This window comes from Nannospalax galili, unplaced genomic scaffold, assembly GCF_000622305.1.
Source record: "Nannospalax galili isolate Female #2095 unplaced genomic scaffold, S.galili_v1.0 scaffold368, whole genome shotgun sequence".
Taxonomy (NCBI): Eukaryota; Metazoa; Chordata; class Mammalia; order Rodentia; family Spalacidae; genus Nannospalax; species Nannospalax galili.
This window is the reverse complement of record NW_008359963.1, coordinates 1837024-1856484: the sequence shown is the minus strand read 5'-3', so window position 1 is coordinate 1856484 and position 19461 is coordinate 1837024. Positions and strand designations below refer to the sequence as shown.

General features: G+C 46.9%; 1 protein-coding gene across 2 annotated transcripts in view; it reads left to right on the top strand.

Moving 5' to 3' along the window:
- Capn2 (calpain 2) overlaps positions 1-19461 on the top strand; it is a 50194-nt gene that overhangs the window by 11123 nt on the left and 19610 nt on the right. For both annotated transcript variants that reach the window (XM_029558993.1, XM_029558994.1), the window contains exons 3-5: positions 17230-17348; positions 17918-18051; positions 19039-19207. In XM_029558993.1, coding sequence (XP_029414853.1) covers positions 17230-17348; positions 17918-18051; positions 19039-19207 — 422 coding nt within the window. The remainder of the gene's footprint in view (positions 1-17229; positions 17349-17917; positions 18052-19038; positions 19208-19461) is intronic.

Sequence of the window (19461 nt, the reverse complement as noted above, 5' to 3'; positions counted from 1 at the left end):
GCTGGTATTCCTCAAAACTGTCAAGATTGGGACTGGAGAGATGGCTCAGCCGTTAAGAGCACTAGCTGTTCTTCCAGAGGACCAGGGTTCAGTTCCCAGTACCTTCGTGGTAGCTAACAGCTGTCAGTAACTCTAGCTCCAGGGAATCTGACACCCTTTTCTGGTTTCCACAGGCACTAAACATCCATATGGTGCTGATGGTCCTTCACATCAGCCCCAGCACTAGCTTCACCCCAGTACTGACCCCTCCCAGAGCACTTGGGTGTCCATGAGTCACTGTTTCTTTTGCTTCTTTTCTGCTACAAATGTACTTGCACAGCTCCCTCCCTTGAGGCTGCTGTCAGCACTCCTAGCTGCCTCCCCCACTACAGCTAAGGCAGCAGAAACAGGGCACAGGTGAACTGCTAACCCTGCTGTTCAGTACTGAGGCCCTGTCTTGTCCTGGCTGGCCCCAGCCTCGGCCATCAGACAGCAGGGCTGCAGCCTCATTCAAAGTCTGGAACAAATCTGTGCTTGGCTCTAGGGGTAAGCATCTTGGGACTCCCCCATCAGAACTTCCTACCCCCCCCCCCACTTTCCTCTGAAGCCATAGCATACCCAGAGGGTAGTAGGGTGTGGCAAGCTTCCAGCATGCTACCCACTGGCAGGTGGATCAGGATGTGATCTTTCATTTGCCTGGGTGCTCCTTAACTTTCCCAACAGTCTTTTGTGGCCAGGAGCCACACCACACCCCTGTATTGTCTTAGTCATCTCATGTCCAAGAAGAGAGGTTAGGTCAGATTTTCCTAAGAACCACACTTGCAATATTCTGTGATTGTAAAATCTGTCACAGTCCATGGCAGCTACACACCAGGAGCAGAAAGAGGAAACCTGTAGCAGGTCCTCTTGGTCCAGGCCAGCTGAGAAAGGAAGGGGCCTCAACTGGCAGGAAGGGGGCTCCACAGGCTTCCTGGTCACCAGACTCCAGTCTGTCTAGAGAGTAGAATGAGACAAAGGCCTTTGTAGCCCCAACTCCCTCCCCAGGGCATCCCCTTCCACAGCAGGGGAGGGAAGGGCAGGGGAATGGATTTTGGATCTTTTGTGCAAGACTAAAAGGCCTTGTGTTGAGGAGGGGTCCTAGTAAAGTACAGGTCTCCACTCTCCCCCAGACCTATGAAAAAGATATGATCGCTTATGTGGGGGCCGCCTTTTCTGGGCTGCTGCCAGGCCACAAAATGAGTAACAGGAGGGAAGGCCCAGAGTGACTCATCATCGCCCTGTCACAGGCCTGGCACTGGGCCTGGTGTGTTTCCTCTAGAGAACTCCACCCAGCCAGCTCCAGAGGGGCCCAGTGTTAGCCTGGTAGACATTCCTTCTAATCCCTTCTAATGCTGAGACCCATAGCTGTCTGAAGGTTCCCTTCCCTCTCTGGGCTACCTGTCCCTTCCCCACAGGATATCAGGTCTGATGGAGACTAAAAGTATCATTGTCTCAAGAAGGAGAACCTGTAGCTGAGAGGTGCTTCCATGATCTTTATTATGTATCCAGCTGTGGGCAAAGGAAACAAGGAAGAGAACCAAGCTCTGGGGGAATGCCCCACAGAGTGACAGGGTGGGGAACAGGCTTTCTCAAAACTCTGTGCCATTCTTGACAGTTGGGGCAGATAATTCACCATGGTCAGGTTTTCTCCTGTTTAGTGTAAGGTGTTCAGCAGCATCCTCTTCCTCTACCCACTACACTCCAATAGCACACACTCACTCAGATTGATGATCACAATATCCCCAGCATTAGAGGGTAGAAATGCCTCAGCTGAAACCACCGGTAGAGGGGAAGAGAAAGGAAAGAGAGCTGTGGAAACCTACCCAGCAGTCATGGGCACAAGGTCACAGAATGCCATGTTAGGAGCCTGGGACTCTAGGGTAGCCAGCAAGAAGCATCCCCAGATGGGCATAGTGATTGGGGATGAGCGCTAAAGACAGCCCCACACATCCACACTGAGGTTTAACCGAGGCAAGATTAAGGTTACAGTAACATTAGAAGAGAAAACATGGTCAAGGCCAGCTTTCAGGGAAGTTCAGCATAGCTGGGATATTTGAGCTTGTGGGAGACGAGCACCAAGCTTTCCACCAGCCCTGGGAGGAGTTTTGGCAAGGGAGGAAGTGGGGAGGAGTCTCCCTCCTTCCTGGAGGACTCTGGTTTTCTGTCAGGCCTACCTGTCTGTTTTCTCTTTCCCAGTCCTAGGTCTATGCCAAACACACATCAAGAAAGTATGGAACAAATCTCAGGTCCAGGGTACCCTGTGGCCTGCAGAGCAGCTAAGTGTCCTGGGCATCCTGACAGCGGCATCTCTTTGGGTTGCTGGCTGTCTCATACTCCTAGAGACTCAGTCACCTGGTTCAGCTTACTTGTAGGAAGGTCAGGAAGGTCTTTGTATGATGACACCTATATCTAGTGTGTAATAGCCCACCTTAGAATGAGCAGCTTGGAACCACAGCACTCATTTGATGGTTCTCTCCTGGTTCTGAATGATAACTGGGATGAGCTGGTACCTTGCAGGGTCCCTCAGGTGGCTGTAGTCAGACAGGATGGGGATGGAACCATCTGGAGGACATATGTGGTGTGAAACTGGTGGCTAGGTCAGCTGGGCTTCAGGGTCTGCGTCTGTCACATGATCTCTCTACTTGGAGGTTGAAGGTAGCCTAACCTCTAACATGGTGACATGTGCTCTGGGTAATGGCCTTTATAAAGCATCACTGCTGGGGTTTGGTTTGCTTTGATTGTTTGGTGTTCGTTTTCAATCGGGTCTCACACTGTAGCTCAGGCTGGCCCGGAACTCGCTATGTAGCCCAAATTGATGTCAAACTCATGGCAATCCTTCTGCCTCAGCCTCCCAAGAGTGCTGGGATTACAGACATGAGTCACCATGCCCGGCTACAAGCATCACTTCCGCTATACCCTCTTCATCCAGATGAGTAAGCGGCACCCAGGTTCTCACAGGGAAGGCACAGAGGTACCACCCATTGATGAGGAATGCAAAGTTCTGGGAGAACAGATGTGGCTAGAAATACTGTCGCCTCCATTTTAGAAGATACCACAGGTCCTTTCCCTTGACATTGGCTTTCTTGCCCTTTACCAGTGGAGACCCAAGGCTGCTGGGAACCTACCAATCTTTGGGCTGGGGGTGTTTTATGGGACTTCTGCCATATGCAAGGTGGTATGAGGCTCTGAGGTTGGGCTGATGCCAGCTTTTAAACTTTACTCACCCACCTGAGAAGCCCAGAGCCCTGAATGCACAGGCCAGCAACAGTCTCTCTCCCTCCTGTCAGCTTTATTGAGTGCCTCTGACAAGAAGAGCCTTAGGCTGGGACTTCAGGTAAAAAGTGACAGAGTAAGGTCCAGGCCTTTAATCCCAGCTACTTGGGAGGATGGGGAGAAGGACTGAAAGTTCAAGGCATGTTTAGGCTGCAAAGCAAGTTCAAGGCCAGCTTGGGCAACTTATTGAGACAGTCTTAAAATAAAAAGTGAAAAAAAGACTGAGGATCTAGCTTAAGGGTAGACTACTCGACTTATGCAAGGTCCTAAACAAAAGTGCCTAAAACAAAGCAAAAAGATGACATAATAAAAACAGTCCATTCTACATGCAAGACTCTTGCTCTAGCCCCACAGGCAACCAGTCTATTCTTGTCCCCCAGCCTCTTTTTCCTGCAGTTCACCCATTACTGTAAGGCAGGCCTTAATTCGCACCTGGATTCTGGCTCTGGGGTCTACCCATCTCTAGATCACTTGGGACATTGCTTCCAGAGGCACCTTGCTTAGGGAGCTTGTGCAAATGAGTGACAGGATGTGGTAATCATACTGTAGGGAGGGGAAACAGCCAAAGGAGATCCCCCAAAAGATGAATCCCCAAGGGCGATTAAGGAGAGGTGTCAGGGGTGGGGTGCAAGGTATCCTAGTGAGGGGGAAGACTGTGGCCCTCCCCAGCAGGGAAAGCTCAAGTACAAGTGCTTTACTGTTCCTGGAGGGACTGATGTGCCTGGGCTGGGGTTGCAAGGTGAATGGGTAGGAAGGAACCTCAGTCTGAATCTCCTCAGGGGGCCAGTTCAGATTTCAAACCTACTCTGGATATATGACTCAATATATCCAGACTTGGCCTCTCCACTCACCCTGGCTGTGGCTGTCCCCCCCACCCCCACTCCTTAGCCTTCTCCTCTCCCTGAACATGCTCCCCACCCTCCTTCCTCAGTCTCAGCTCCCCCTCTTCCAAGCCCACCCCACAGCCCCACTCTTTTGTCCAGGCCAATACTCACTAGCATCATTGTTATCAGGTTCCCATGGTGTCCTCACTAGCTGTGAGCTATCTTCCTAAGAGCTATGGTATGACCTTAGGTCTAGCAGAGAAAGGCTTGTCCTGGAGGAATGAATGAGCCAATAGGAACTTGAGGCTAGACTGGAGGAAGAAGGGAGGAACACCACATTCCCTGCTTGAGTGCATGGTAGGGAAGTCAGACACACTACAAGAAAGGCACAAATGGAAGAAGTGACCCGGGCACAGATGCACTGGGAGGGTTTCTAGAACCAGTGCAGCTGGCTGGTTGTGTCCTGCCTTCCTTCCCCAATCTGAAACACCACCTTGGCCTGTGTTTGAAGTGCATTGATGGTGGTTGTCTTCCCTCCCAGGCTTGTAACTTATTCATACCCATAGGCTGAAGCAGTGGGTGACCAGGCATTCTCCCTATCCATCGGCCATTGCCCTCTGGTGTGGCAAAGCTGTATCAGAGCCCAGACAATCCCGGGTCTCCTGGGGTGCTTCCTGACCCCCCTTTACTTTCCTGTTTGGGAAGAAAAGATGGTAATGGCTGAAGGGCAGGAAAGAGAAAACATCCAACAAATGTTGTGTCTTCTCCCCTTGGAAACCCCTGCAGTATCCATAAATATGAGTAACTTAGCCACAGCCTGTCCCACAGTGGCACAGGTGTTTGTGGCCTGAACCCTAGGATGCAGAGACCAGGAGCACAGCTCTGGAAATTTACTGACATGGCCCTGAATGAATTTATCTTTTCAGAGCTTAAAGAAGCCATTCATAAATTCTGTCCTCAGGGAGGATCCGGGTACAGCCTGTGCCGGTGGGGTCCTGTCTGTGAGCTGGGGTGCGGAGGGAAGGTTGTGGATACCGGGGGTGCTCATGGGGGATGGGGGAGGCCAATCCAGCTGGAAATAATTAGTTCTTTCAACCAGGTAGACTAAGTATGTCCCTAAGGGTGAGGCCAAAGGACCTAAACAGCACAAACTCCGGTTCAAATCTGCTTTTGCCAAGCAATTTAAAAGGAGTAGAAATCTGAATTTGGAGAATCCCGGGGAGGCTGTGTAACTTTAATGATCTCCTCTCCTCAGGTACCCCAGGTGGGCCAAAGAGAATGTTCTAAATATTTGTTGAAGAAAGAGATAAACCAAGAAGCAGATGCTGGTCTGCCTTGTTGGGAAACTCTGGGAGAGCCCACAGCAAGGACAGCGGGGAGAGAATCTGATACCCACCCCAGTGGACTCTGCGGGGAGGGAGGAGGAGCTTGGGTTCTGAAGGCCCTGCAGCCTTGAGTTCTGTCAGGGGACTAAGTAGAGAAGGGACCAGAAAGAAAGGGCTCAGCAATTTTCAGGCTGAGGACCCAGGACTAGTAGTGATGGAGAGCTCAGTCTCCTCTAGGATTAGGTCTGGGAGGAAGTGGGGCTTTCTCCCTGCAATAGTTACTCTTGGGTCTTAAGCAATTGGACATGTAACCTTGACCTTGACCTCAGTGCTCACTCTTCACCTTTATTTGGACACCATCACTCCCAGTAACTTTTGAGAAGTTTCCAAAGGCTCAGAATAATGAGACATGTACTTAGCAAGTCACTGTCTCCCGTCCTTCCCACCTTAGTTACAACCCCTCCCTGCCCCCCACCAGCCTCACACCTTCCAGTACACCACTGCCAAAGATGGCTAAGGCTTGCAAACAACAGAAATAAAAACAGCAAAGTTGACAGAACATTAAGTGGCAGGATCAGGACCCAAATCTATGTTCCCATCTGCCTCCGGTCAAACTTCTAGGTGCACATCCAAGAATTTCCCCTGAGCTCCAGTGTGACTTGGGGGCGGGGGAGTCCCTAAAGATCCTGCATGGCATGGGCTACCCATGGGCCTCTTTACCCTGTGCATGCCAGGAAGGGCCAGTCAGTACAGTTACAAAGGGTAGGTATATCAGCCCCACTTCCTTGGGTCCCTCACCACCCAGGCTGAGCAATGCCCTTACCCAGAGTGACCTCTGGCTCTATACACTTCGAGTCCAAGGTCCTTAGTCCACAAGCTCAGTGGGCAGCCTACTTGTTTAGTTGTTTGTCTCCTGCTAGCTGATGGGACAGAGTGGTGCCTGGGATAATGTCATGGCCCTAGGGAGGAAAGTACACAGGAAGGGAACTCCTGAGGCCTGAGCCAAGGAATGTAGCTAGCCACAGCCACAGTGGAGTAACAGAGTAAAGGGCCTAGAGTCTGAGGAGCTCTGAGAGGGTGGTGTTGGAGCTGATGTCTCCTGGTGTTATGTGGAACATGCCAGAAGGCATGAGAAGCTAGAGGGAGAGCTAGGCAGGCCAGGTCTCTGAGGAAGCAGGTATGCACCCAGTCCTTCAGCAAAACACACACACCCGGCATAGGAATCCTGGAGGACCCCACCAGCGGAAGGCAGAAAATATCAATGCCTACCTAAGTCAAAGATAGGGTCCAGGCTGCCTGTGAGACTCAACCACCTCCCCCAGTGATTTCCTTTTGGTTCTGGCTGTAGACTCCAGAACCCTGCTTTCTCCCAACTTCCTCAAACCTGCTGTCATTCATTTTATGTCAGAGCCTTGCAATCCAAGGCCTCCCTCTCCATCAGTATCTGCAGCCTAAGTCTGGTTTCTCTTTGTGGAGAGAGACGCTCCTTCTGTCACAGAAAGGAAGACCAGCAGATGCAGAGGTTACAGCGGGGCGGGGGCGAGGGGGTTGTTCAGGAAGTCCTTGTAGCTGTTTCCAGGGACCCTGCTCGGACGCAGGGGACTGATGAAGCACCCCATGGGCCTTTCCCTGATAGCAAGCAAAGCAGGAACAGGAAATCCTCCTGCTCCTCAGCTGTGCACTTTGAGTGTGTTCCCAGAATGATACTTGACTGATATGGGGCAGCCTGGGTGACTGTTGACAGATTGACTGTCTGTGGGCACTGTGATTGGAGCCTCCCTAGGCATCTGAGTAACTTCTAGGCTGATGTGCATGGATGTGTCCAGCAGCAGCCAGCTCCCACCCTGGGAAGCCCTGGGGAGACAGTGTCTGATGAGTTGATAAGTGCTGCAGTGACCCCTTTCTGACCCTTGTCCCTGCTCATATGCAGGGTGCTAGACAAAGGCCAGTGTTAGGCCCCCAGCATGAAAAAGACAGCCGAGAGATGGTGAGTCAGAGTTGTACAGTGGACAAGGCAGAATTTATTAATATTTGCTTATGCGTCTCCTCATTCCCAGGGAGTACAAGGCAACAATGTAAATATAGACAATAGGAAACAACCACAGCCTTTAAAGAAAAACAAGCAATTATGAAGAAAATACAATCCAGATCCAGACAAGCAGACTCACCCTGTAATCCCAATCCTTGACAGACCAAGGCAGGGGGATTGCTGGCAATTTGAGGCCAGCTTAGGCTATCTAGTGAGTTCCAGGCCAGCCTGAACTACAGACTTATAGACCGAGACCCTGTTTTAATAGAAAAAGAAAGTATCCAAAGGAAAAGGGTATCCCAATCTAGAGAGAAACAAAAGGCAGAGGTGCTATTAGAAATTCCTCATCTGGGCTGGAGAGATGGCTCAGTAGTTAAGAGCTTGTACTGCTTTTCCAAAGCACCTGAGTTCAATTCCCAGCACCCATGTCGAGCAGCTCACAGCAGCCTGTAACTCCAGCACTGTACTCAGATGCACAAACCCACATACACATATACACAATTAAATAAAACTAAACTAAACTATATATATTTTTAAATGTCTCATCTCTGTGCTGGTGCCTGCTATCACCCTTGTAGTCCCCCAGGCAAAGTCTGGTTCTGAGCAGCTTACCTTCCTAGAGAGCCCACTAGTCTGAGCCTACTTGCAAAATGCACCCCCTTCAGCATGGAATCCAGTGTTTCCAGTGGGTTCTATGGGCACTGCCTCAAGAGATGTCAGCAACAAGATTCTAGGGCTGAAGAAGTCTGTGGAACTTTTTAAATCCCCCCTACACTCCTGGGAAATCAACATGTGAATTTATTGAAAAAAGTCTGTGCACTGGATCTCGTCAGTTTTGCCTTGCCCAGGCTTACTTGACTGTAGACATTTCCCCAAGAAATACCTGTTCCCTTCTTGAGGAACATGTTTCTATAGAATATACTTTGGGGAGGACACTGGAATGAGCCAATTGATTGATTATTTGTTGTTATTTCAGTGTAGATCAATTATTATAGAAAACTTCTACCAAAAAACCCATAACTTTCATTTAACTATTTGTTATTTAGATAGTTCAGTATTCTCTTTCACTATAAGTACTGACACCAGCTCAGTCGTCTACTGATGACAAGTGACTGTAGTTTGCAATAATAAAACTGTAATTTATGCACGAAGAGGGACACATTGTCCTTCCATTTAACAATAATCCAAAAGTAACTTCAAACAATGACCATATAACTTACCAAAGGGGGTGATGTACTGCGTTTCCACATTTTTTTTTCCTTCTATTTTTCATTTCCCCCCACTTTTGGGTCATATCATAATACTGTACTGTATCTTGATTTGTTTCTTTGAATCATCTTGGAGATCATTTCATGTTAAGAAATAGCATCTTATTGGGGCTGAAGAGCTGGCTCAGTGGTTAAGAGCACTGGCTGCTCTTGCAGAGGACCCAGGTTGGATTCCCAGCACCCACATGGCAGCTAACAACTGCCCTAACTCCAGTTCCAGGGGATCCAACGCCCTTTTCTGACCTCTGAGGGCATTGCATGACACATGCACTTTATGAAGGTAATACACTCATACACATAACGTACAAAATAAATAAAACATTTTTTTAAAAAGGAAGTAGCATCTCATAGAACACACCTCAGCAATAAAAAGTGGTAGCCATTGGTACACACTACAATTTGGATGAATCTAGAGAATTGAATTGAATGAAAACTGATAGAAGTTATTCACTGTCTCATTCCATTTATATAACATTTTAAGTCATCTGGTTTTCTTCCCTCTCCTCTGGCTCTTTTGAAGTATGATTGACAAATAAATATTATATACATTTAAGGTTAAACAAAAGGAAGGGAAGGGAAGGGAAAGAGAGGGAGGGAGGGAGGGATGGAGGGAGGGAGGGAGGAAGGAAGGGCACCTTTACTACTAAAAATGGCTGCCTGGAATTTGCTATAGAGACAAACCATAATTTATTTCACCAGTCCTCTATGAACAGGAATTAAGTTACTCCCAACTTGCTATGACAGGCAATGCTCGTTACACACATCACTTCTCATGGGATTGTGTCTGTAGGGCAGATTACTGGAGATGGACTTGCTGGGCACATCGATGACATCATCAGATGGTCTCTGTATAGAGTGCTCAGATCTCTGCATTCACTGAGAAGACATGAGTGTCTGTTTCCCTGTAGCCTCTTCAAGTAACGACACCCTTTTATTTTTGCAATACTGAGGATGGAACCCAAGGCCTCTCACATGCTAGGCAATTACTTTAACAATGAACTATATCACCAGTTCTGAATTACACTTTATGAACTTTGCAATCTGAAAGGTAAAAAAAGATATCTCTATGTAGTTTTATTTAATATCTCTTCTATGATAATTGAGTATAAGCTCCTTTTAATTCATGTAAAAGACCTCAGGGTTGGGGAGCCGGCTCAGTCAGTCAGGTGCTTGTCTTGCAAGCATGAAAATCTGGATTCGATGCCAGAACACATATTAAACTTTTCTTTCTTTTTAAGTCAGCATGGCAACTTGTAATCTCAGAACTGGGGAGGTGGACACAGAGGATCCCTGGGGCTCACTGGCCTGCCACCCCAGACTAATCACTGAGCTCCAGGCTCAAGAAAACAGGGTGAACAGCACCCAAAGAACACCTTGGGTTGACTTCTGGCCTCCACATGCATACATGTGCACAACTACCTGCATATGCACACACATACATCAATTTTTCCTTTTTCCACCAACTGTTTATATCCTTATTTTTCAAGTTAGCTTGACCTTTTTATATGCTAAAAAAGTTTACCCTTGGTCTGGACAACAGTTATTTTTCCATGTTATTTTTTAACTTTTATTTTGCTTCCTGTGGTTTTTTTCCATGCAAATTTTTTCACTTTAATTCGGCTAAATCATTTTTAATTTAAATACTGTCATTTTAAATTTAAATATTAACTTACAGTTTTAAAATTTTATGACTTCTGGGTCACAATTAGCCCATCTCCAATCTGAGATTATAATAGAATTTTCTCATTTTTTTCTTCTAGAGTTTTTTCATGGATTCAGATAAATATTTTGCTGTGTTATTATAATATAGACATTAAATATTATACAAATAAGTATAAAAGTATACAAGCAGCTAGTTTTATCACAGAAACTAATGTACAGATAATATATACTTGTGAATATGCATGTAAGCTACATGATTGTTCATATGTGAATATTTTCCATCTATAATTTATTCTTCTTTTACTGACAGAAATATTGACATCAGCTACTTTAAAAAGAAAACTGAGCACATGCATTCCGAAATTACAGCTGATACAATTAAACTGAGCCAAAATAAGAATTTATTTTTGCACCTGTCTTATATGTCTTTATCTATGAGTTCTACAAACACACAAGTGCTGTAATTTATTATTTTAAAAAATATTTGTGTGAGGGGCACAGGAATGTGGAGGTCAGAGGACAACGTGCAGGAGTTGGTTCTCTCCTTCCACCATGTGGGTTCTGGGGATCCAACTCAGATCTTCAGTCTTGTCAGCAAGTGCCTTTATCTTATGAGCCATCCCACCAGCCCTTTTTTTCTTTTTAAGGAAGAAAGATTTCTTCTGACTGTGGTTTCAGAGGCTTCAGTCCATGGTCACTTTCGTTTTTGGCTCTGCTGATCCTTGGTTGTACGGGGCAGAGTATTACGGCAGGAAGTGTACAGTAGAACGGCTGCTTACCTCATGGCCTGGGGACTGTTCCTGCCTAAGCTGCAAGTGCTGAATTACAGGTGTGCACCATCATGCCGGACCTCTTTTGTGTATATATATTTTTCTGGCTGTGTTTCATATTTAATTCTCCTTATAGACTTATAAGTTCAGCTAGATTTCAATTTTAAAAATCTTTTGCTATTTTTATTGGGATTGTATCATTAATAGACTAATTTAAAGGAAAAGACATTGAGACATATGAGAAAGTGTCCTTATAACCAAGAATATAGACCACTTTTTAAAGTAGGGTAGACTGTTGTCTTGCTCCTGCAGACAGGCTCTTGTACACATTTGGGTTGTTAATAAAAGTTGACAGCTGCAGGCTGGGGCCAGTTCCCAGAATTCTAGAAGGGAGAGTGGGTCCTATTCACTTCCAGTGTTACCCTGAGGGAACTGCAGACAGAGGAGAAGCCAGGAAAGACATGCCCTGGCCTCTGGTCTCCAGGTCTCCAGGTCTCCCACTGGCAGCCAGAGCCCCTGGAGCCCCATGAGGTCCACTGAAGGAGCTCCTGTGCAAAGAACAGGTTGGAGGGTGTAAACTAAACACAGACAAGCACTCATCCTCAGCTCACTACAATCCACTGCTTGGGCCCACGCAAAAGGTGTTTCTGTGTTGAGATAAATACAGTAATTTGGAGACTCAAAGATAATCCACAGGAAATACAGCATGAACAGGCTTTGTGCCTGTGTAACAATAGGAATGCCTACCAGGAGAGGTATACTGCTCAGAACCAGTCCTCCCCAACCCAGGTGTGAGTGGACATCCCCCCTCCCTCCTGCCAGTTTATGTGCACAAGGAACACAATGTTCAAGTCCAGAGTCTCTTACAAATGCATATTAAAACCTGTAGCCTTTCTCAAGGCCCAGCCATGTGACCACATTCCAGGGACATGTGTCATAGAAGGCACCCTCTGCTGAGGCTTTCCTAGAGCTAAACCCGGTTAGAGTGAGATCCCTTTGTAGTATTGGAATTAATCTGGTTATCAGGCCCCCTCCCAAACTAGCCAACTGGCTCATTACCAGCCTGGGTTGTAACTGCCCCAAGCAAGCTCTGCTGAGAGGGAACTCCAAGGACTTCTCCAGCTAGGGCCAGAAGTCAGTATTATCCAGTAGGGCAGTGTTTCCATAAAGTGTTTTAGAGAAGGTGGATTCTGACCTTGATAGAGAGAACCAAGGACTTGAAGGTTCATCATGGAAGAGTGAGACTGGGTGCAGTTAAGGTTGATAAAGTAGTATAACAGGTGCCGTGAGGAGAAACATGCTGTGGATTCAGGCCTTCCAGGTGGAGTGGGCACTGAGAAGATGCTTAGACATATCGGGTCACATCAAGGACTAAAGTCCCAAGACATTGTCCTTTAAATAAGGTGAATTTGAAATTGACACTAGCCTATTTACAAAGCAGAGCATGAAGGTTGTGCACTAAAGGCTTTTGATAGCAGGCAGTCATGATAGGTATTCACTAGCTGGGACTGTGGGTGAGCCCCTGAGCCCCTGAAACCTGTTTCTTCAATTAAAATGGGATGGTAAGACTCTTTACCCTGAACTGTTTCATGACCATAAGAAGAGGTGATACTGTGAGAATGTGTATAAAACACTTAGCACAGGCCTAGCACGTGGCAAGCCTTTAACATGTTCACAATTGCAATCACTGCATAGATCCTGTCACCAAGAAAGCTTATGTGAGTAGATATCAACTTGGGTAAGGGAGTTTCCTAACTTAGTTCAAAATATTTTGCTGGCTGGGACAAGGGAGAAAAGAAGGAATCAAATATGAAATAGGATTTCAAATATTTATATCTTATTAGAAACCAACATGTTCACCTGGCCTCTAAGCCACCCTCACTGAAATCCAGAATTTGGAAAATGGAAGAGAACCTTTTTGAATCTATGACTATGAAATGCATAGGACTTAAGTTGGGTATGGTGGGGCATGTCTGTAATTCTGGCACTTACGAGTCTGAGGCAGGAGAATTTTGAGTTATCGGCCAGCCTGTGCTACACAATGAGACCTTGTCTGAAAACAAAACAAAGCACCAACACCAATAACAAACTCAAAATGCATATAACTTGTCCCTTCTTGTCTTCATGCATTCAGTGTCATTGTCTCAGCCAGGTAATGACAAACTCTCATGCTGTCTTGGTGAATTAAATCTTATTGCATCGAATAGATGATGGGTTTTAATATTTCATGAACCAGTGAGTATTAGATTATTAAAATACCAGACTGAAGAGAACTGCTAATATGTTCCATCTTCATTTTAAATTTGAATTATTGTTGAGTATTCCTGATGGGAGCTGGATACTCTTGATCAAAGCAAATTACTATCAAGGTATTATTCTTGAACAAAACTCAGGATTTGGGCTCAGGATATGCACGAAAGGCCTACCAAATGGCTTGCTCTGTGGACTTCCTGATCTTCAGTAATAATAATGATGATAATCAGCATGTAAGATCCATGTGAGGGTCATATAAAATATGTAAAATATTCTTTATCAACTTAAAAGTATCACACAAATGTTAGCTACCTGTTAGTTATTAATTCCTGCTGGTAGAAAGATCATAGACTGGAGGTGGAGAGGTCCGGGCTATGCCCTTTCCAGGACATGTGACCTTAAGCAGGCAGTTTAGTCTAGAGTCACCATTTCATCACCTAGGGAATATTGCAGGATTGTGAATCCTTCCAAAGGAAAGTAGTATGTGTTGAGGAAAGCAGTCCTCTCCAAAGGCAGGGCAAGAACAGACCTAGCTCCTACCACACTAGGCTGGAGATGTGCTTCTGGAACATGAAAGAAAACTGGAAGCCATGAAGCCTGACCACTAGTTTCTGGGATATGGCAAATGTACCAGGGACTGCTGGTGAGCAGTAATCTGAGTGAGGTGTGCACACTTAATCTAGACGCTGACCTAGATATATGACCCACAAAAATAAAAATAGTGTCACTTACTGAAACCAGGTCTTCATGTATTCAGTCAGTCATTGACCCCTGAGGAGCACATGGGTCAGTGAGACTATAAACTGAGACTATAAAAGCAAGTGGCTGGTCCCTCACACATGCTTGTGCATTTCTTTATACATGCCAGTATAAAAGCATTGATTCTTTGGCTGCAGGGAACAGAACAGGGAGGAGATTGAGATGGCCACTGCTAGGATCAGGCAGGCCAGGGCAGCTCCTTTGAGGATGTGTGGGGATTTAATGGGACGTTATGTAGAATCTGTGAAAGTTACTGGCTCAGGATTCCTATCATCAGAATCCCTAGAATCCTTTTTTTTTTACCCCCAGCCTTTCTGCCTCTAAGTGTTGTGGATAGTAGACTCAAACCAAAGCAATTTGCAAGTTTTCTAGAGAATTTCAAACTTTGGGGCTGGAGAGATGGCTCAGTGGTTAAGAACACTGATTGTTCTTACAGAAGAGCCTGGTTTGAATCCCAGCACCCACATGGCAGCTAACTGTCCATAACCCCAGTTCCAGGGGATCCAACAGTCTTTTCTGTTCTCCCTGGGCATTACATGACATGGATGCACTTACCCACATGCAGGCAATACATGCATACACATAAAATAAAAGCAATAAATAAAATATTTTTAAAAACACTGATTGTTCTTACAGAAGAGCCTGGTTTGAATCCCAGCACCCACATGGCAGCTAACTGTCCATAACCCCAGTTCCAGGGGATCCAACAGTCTTTTCTGTTCTCCCTGGGCATTACATGACATGGATGCACTTACCCACATGCAGGCAATACACTCATACACATAAAATAAAAGCAATAAATAAAATATTTTTAAAAAGGAAGAAAATCTCAAACTTGTAAAAACTAGAATCATGGGCATTACTAGGTTCCCAAGGAAGGCCTAAAGAGGAAGAGGAGTGGGTTGGAAGGGGCCTGTCATGACCTCAGGAACAACTGATCCATGCTGAATTAGTCCTCCAGGATATGAATATGACAGGACTGGGATGAGAGAGCAGCAGATGCTCAGAGAAAGGGGAAGGTCATCTGTCTTTCTGATCACTGAGTCCACTGGTCCATCCAGGGCACCATGTGGAGTTGAGTGGGAGAACCCCCGGCCATAGATTTCCACCCCTACCAGTCCTCAGCTTCTTTCTAGCCAGATCTAAAAACAGTCACTGCCAAACTTCTCCTCCAGCTCCCTGTCCTCAGAATGTCAGTGAGTCTCCAGTTTGTGTTGTATGATGGTCACTGACCCAGAAGGTCACCTCAGAGATCTGAGCCAGCAAAACCCTACCTACCTTGAAAACTAGGACCTACAGATGCTTAACTGTAGAGCAATGCATGCCCATTCTCTAATCCTTTTTCTACTCAGCTGTAGCTTGGAGACCTCACTGTCCTCATAGAGTTGTTTTGAGGAGTATGTGAAATGAACTTGAATTTCCTGGAGCAGTGGACAGCACATAGGAAGCCATGAGTACATATGGCTCTTGCCCACTTTCCCCAGCTGTGAAGTGGCAGGAATTGTAGCCCTGCATGATGGGTAAGGAAACAGAGAAATGACCCACTGAAAACCCAACGCAGATCTGACTTCAGGTACAGCTTGATTCAGACACACAAGTGATGTTGCCAAGACCTGGTTTCTGCATTTCTCAGCCTCTCTTCCTCACCATTGGCTGCTGTTTCAGGCAGACCGCCCCTTCAGGGTAGCAAGATGGTATGAGCCCTTCAGTTTATGTACATCTTCATAGACTCAACCCAGAAGAGGGCACCTGTCCATTCTCCCTCAGGTCCCAGTTAGGCATATTGTACCTCATTACTGAGCCCTCCAATGGAAGCAGGCAGTGCCTAGACTGTTCCAGGCCTCCTCTGGAACTGGGGTCAGAGCCAGAGCTACTGAACCTTGGAGACGGGAAGTGCGGAGAAGGCTTGAGTGTTACTAGGAGGACAGCAAATGGCTGTGAGGAAAACTACAGAATCCGTAGCCCTGCAGCACCCACCCTATTTTAGGAGCAAAGGATTTGACTTCTTTGTTTACCTACTGAATAATCAAGGGTGCTGTGTCTCTGCTCTCTGCTCAGAGCAGATTTGGCATGGCATAGCCAGGCCTCAAAGAGCTCAATGCAGTCATGTCTAAGTGTCAGCAGTGCCATCTAGTTCAGCAATCATCAGGATGTTGCTCAGTGGCCACCCAGAATGCAGAAGAGCTCAGTAAACCACTAATCTAATAGTGAAGAAGGATAAAACCAACACTGGAGTAAGCTCACCTGAGACTATTCCCCATTACTGCGTGGGAAATTTTATGCAAATTCACCTCCCTAGACTGGAACAAACATCCTCATCCTCTTCCCAACCCCTCTAGGTTGGTATTTTTTGTTGAACAGGATCCCTTTCTGTAAATTGCTCTGTACTGATGCTGGACCAGGTTACTTGTAACTTCAGGAAATGACCAAGGTGCTTGCTACCTAGAGTACCTGCTGTGGACATTGGTGAGGACTGTGTGCTCTAAACACACTCTTCTTCCCAAAAGGACGAGCCTGAGGCTAAGAGAGACTTATCTTACTGTCCCTGTCCTTGTCCACCCCCTTTGGTGTTCACATCCCAAAAAGTGACCTCTGCTCCTCCCCCTGGGAACCCTCAGAAATAGTCCAGCCTCATGCATGCTGGCTCATGGCTGTTCCATCTGGATCCATGCATCCTCACGATCGCACTGCCTACTGGCACCTCCGTCCTTGTCTCTGAACCCTAAAAGATGTGCAATGTCCAGATTCAGCCCCTCCCCATTTATCATTGTGCTTGCTTCCTCTCACTCAAAGTTCTCTTGAAACCCTCTTTTCATAGAAGCCTCTGCTCTCCTGTCAGGTTGATTCACTCATAGGTGCAACAAGACATTTCTCCTCAGCGTTTCCCTCAAAATAGCTCCCAACCCCTCTGACCTAACCCTCAGATGAGGACTGTCTGAAATATAGCCCTGTTTGTTCAAGGATTGTCTTGATCCCAGTAGTGAGAACAAGACTTAATAGCCTCCCGGAACTAAGACCTGACCAGAGCTCTTGACTTTGTGTTCTCAGGGGACTGCTGGCTGCTGGCCGCCATCGCCTCCCTCACTTTGAATGAAGAAATCCTGGCTCGAGTTGTGCCCCTAGACCAGAGCTTCCAGGAAAACTATGCAGGGATCTTCCACTTCCAGGTAGGTAACTTAATGGTTGGCTCAGGCTTCTCCTCTCCCTGTCTCAAGGACTCAGCACAGTTCCCTGGCTTGGCTGGCTCCTTAGCGCCTTAGTCCCTGGTGTTTTCAAGCTCCTGAGATCAGTTCTGCAGAGGACATTGAGAGCAGGATGTTCCCAACCTGCCCATTGACATGGAGCCCCAAAAGGAAGTCCAGGAATTTGGGGGAAAGGGGTGAACTCTAGGGAGGTAGAACTTAATGTTCAGGAAGTAATCCCCAAGTTTTAAAACAAAGAGGTTATTTAAGGTTTGAGATAAAAGGCTAAGTTTTTTCTCCTTTTAGGGTGGTAAATGAGAAATGATATATTTTTTAAGGAGGTGAGTGTAGCTCTGGAGACACAGACAAGCCCCTCTGTCCTTGTTTGCTTGGTAAGGGCCTGCTTGCCATAGGAGACTGAAGGGCATCTCCCTCTGAGTCAGCTCTTGGGGCCTACAACAAGGGTCTGCTGGGCAGGAGGGAACCCGATATGGCTGAGGCTCAGAGTTTCAGTGCCACCCTCTCTTGTCCTTCCTGTCCCCCTTGTCCTATAGTTCTGGCAGTATGGCGAGTGGGTGGAGGTGGTGGTGGATGACAGGCTGCCCACCAAGGATGGGGAGCTGCTGTTTGTGCACTCAGCAGAGGGGAGAGAGTTCTGGAGCGCTCTGCTGGAGAAGGCCTATGCCAAGTAAGTGACCATGCCCTTTCCCAACACCAGCATGCACCCTGTCCCTGCTGCCCTGGACTATTCAAGGTCTTATTTGAGTAGAAGTTCTGCTCTAGGAAAGAATGACTTTGGGCCTGATGTGCCTGATGTGCTGGTAAATGCTAGCCATTTCTGTTTTTAACCAACTGCTCTGACCCTGAAAAGGAACTCTGCTTCTCTGGTAGGTTCTATTGCATTTTTATCAGCTAAAAATAGCAGCCTTTGCCAATGGGCACAACTACCCATCGCAGAGGTAGGAAAGTTGTAGCAGCTCACCCAGAATGTACCATATAGCTGCTGAGAATGGTTTCCCAGTTGCTTCTCACCCAGGTTGCCCAAAGTTGACCTTGTGCTGTGCCCAGTATGTCAGCCCTCTGCAGAAGAGCCTCTGCTGGTGGTGCTGCTGGGCTTCCTGTATTAAGATGAACCAATTTTAGGCAGCAAATGGGGGTGGAGGTTGGATCCTTACAACCCCAGACAAGGAAGGAGTGGGCAGGTTTCATGCCCTCAGACAAGAGAACTTAAGGCCCAGAACTCAAGTACTGGAGATGAAGCCCTCAGGCCTCAGCATTGGTAGTCAGGAGCCACCATGAGAAGCCACCACCTGTTTCTCAGGGAAGCTGATTCATCATTGAAGTGTTGTCTTATTTTAACCACTAACTACTAAACAAGGGTTGAATCAATGCCAGAGATTGGATTAGATCTTCCCTTAGTCCTTCCAACTCCAAGATTCCGTAGAATTTTTTAAATGCTTCATAGCCAGAGAGAAATGGGAGCTTGGGGGCGTAACACCTTGTCTTCGTAGGCACCCCAACTTGGAGAAAAAGGCAAGGAGAATGAAAGTAGAGGGTTCCATGAGTGGCTGTGGGGGCGGGGATTCATCGGTGTGGGCTAGGGCTGACACTTAGAGGCATGACAGCATCTTTGGGGTCAGGAGCGTCAAGGGCAGCATGCATTCCCCTACTGTAGGATCAATGGGTGCTATGAAGCACTCTCAGGGGGCGCCACCACCGAGGGCTTTGAAGACTTCACAGGAGGCATTGCTGAGTGGTATGAGTTGAAGAAGCCTCCTCCCAACCTGTTCAAGATCATCCAGAAGGCTCTACAGAAAGGCTCTCTGCTTGGCTGCTCTATCGATGTAAGTCCACATGTCCCTGTCTAAACCCACTCCAGACTGAGCTAGCTCAGGGAAAGCCTGATAATGCTCAGAAACTCATTAAGGACATTAATCTGTCTCTGTTCACTGGTGTTGCTCATCACCTGGAAGCCAGAGTTGCTAGGCAATGGCCAGGCTGACTTAGGGTGCAGTTGATAGGGTGATGTTGCCTCCAACCTTTCCCTCCCCAGCACATTTCCCCCTTCTAACTCTGCTCTGAATCACTCCACTCCCAG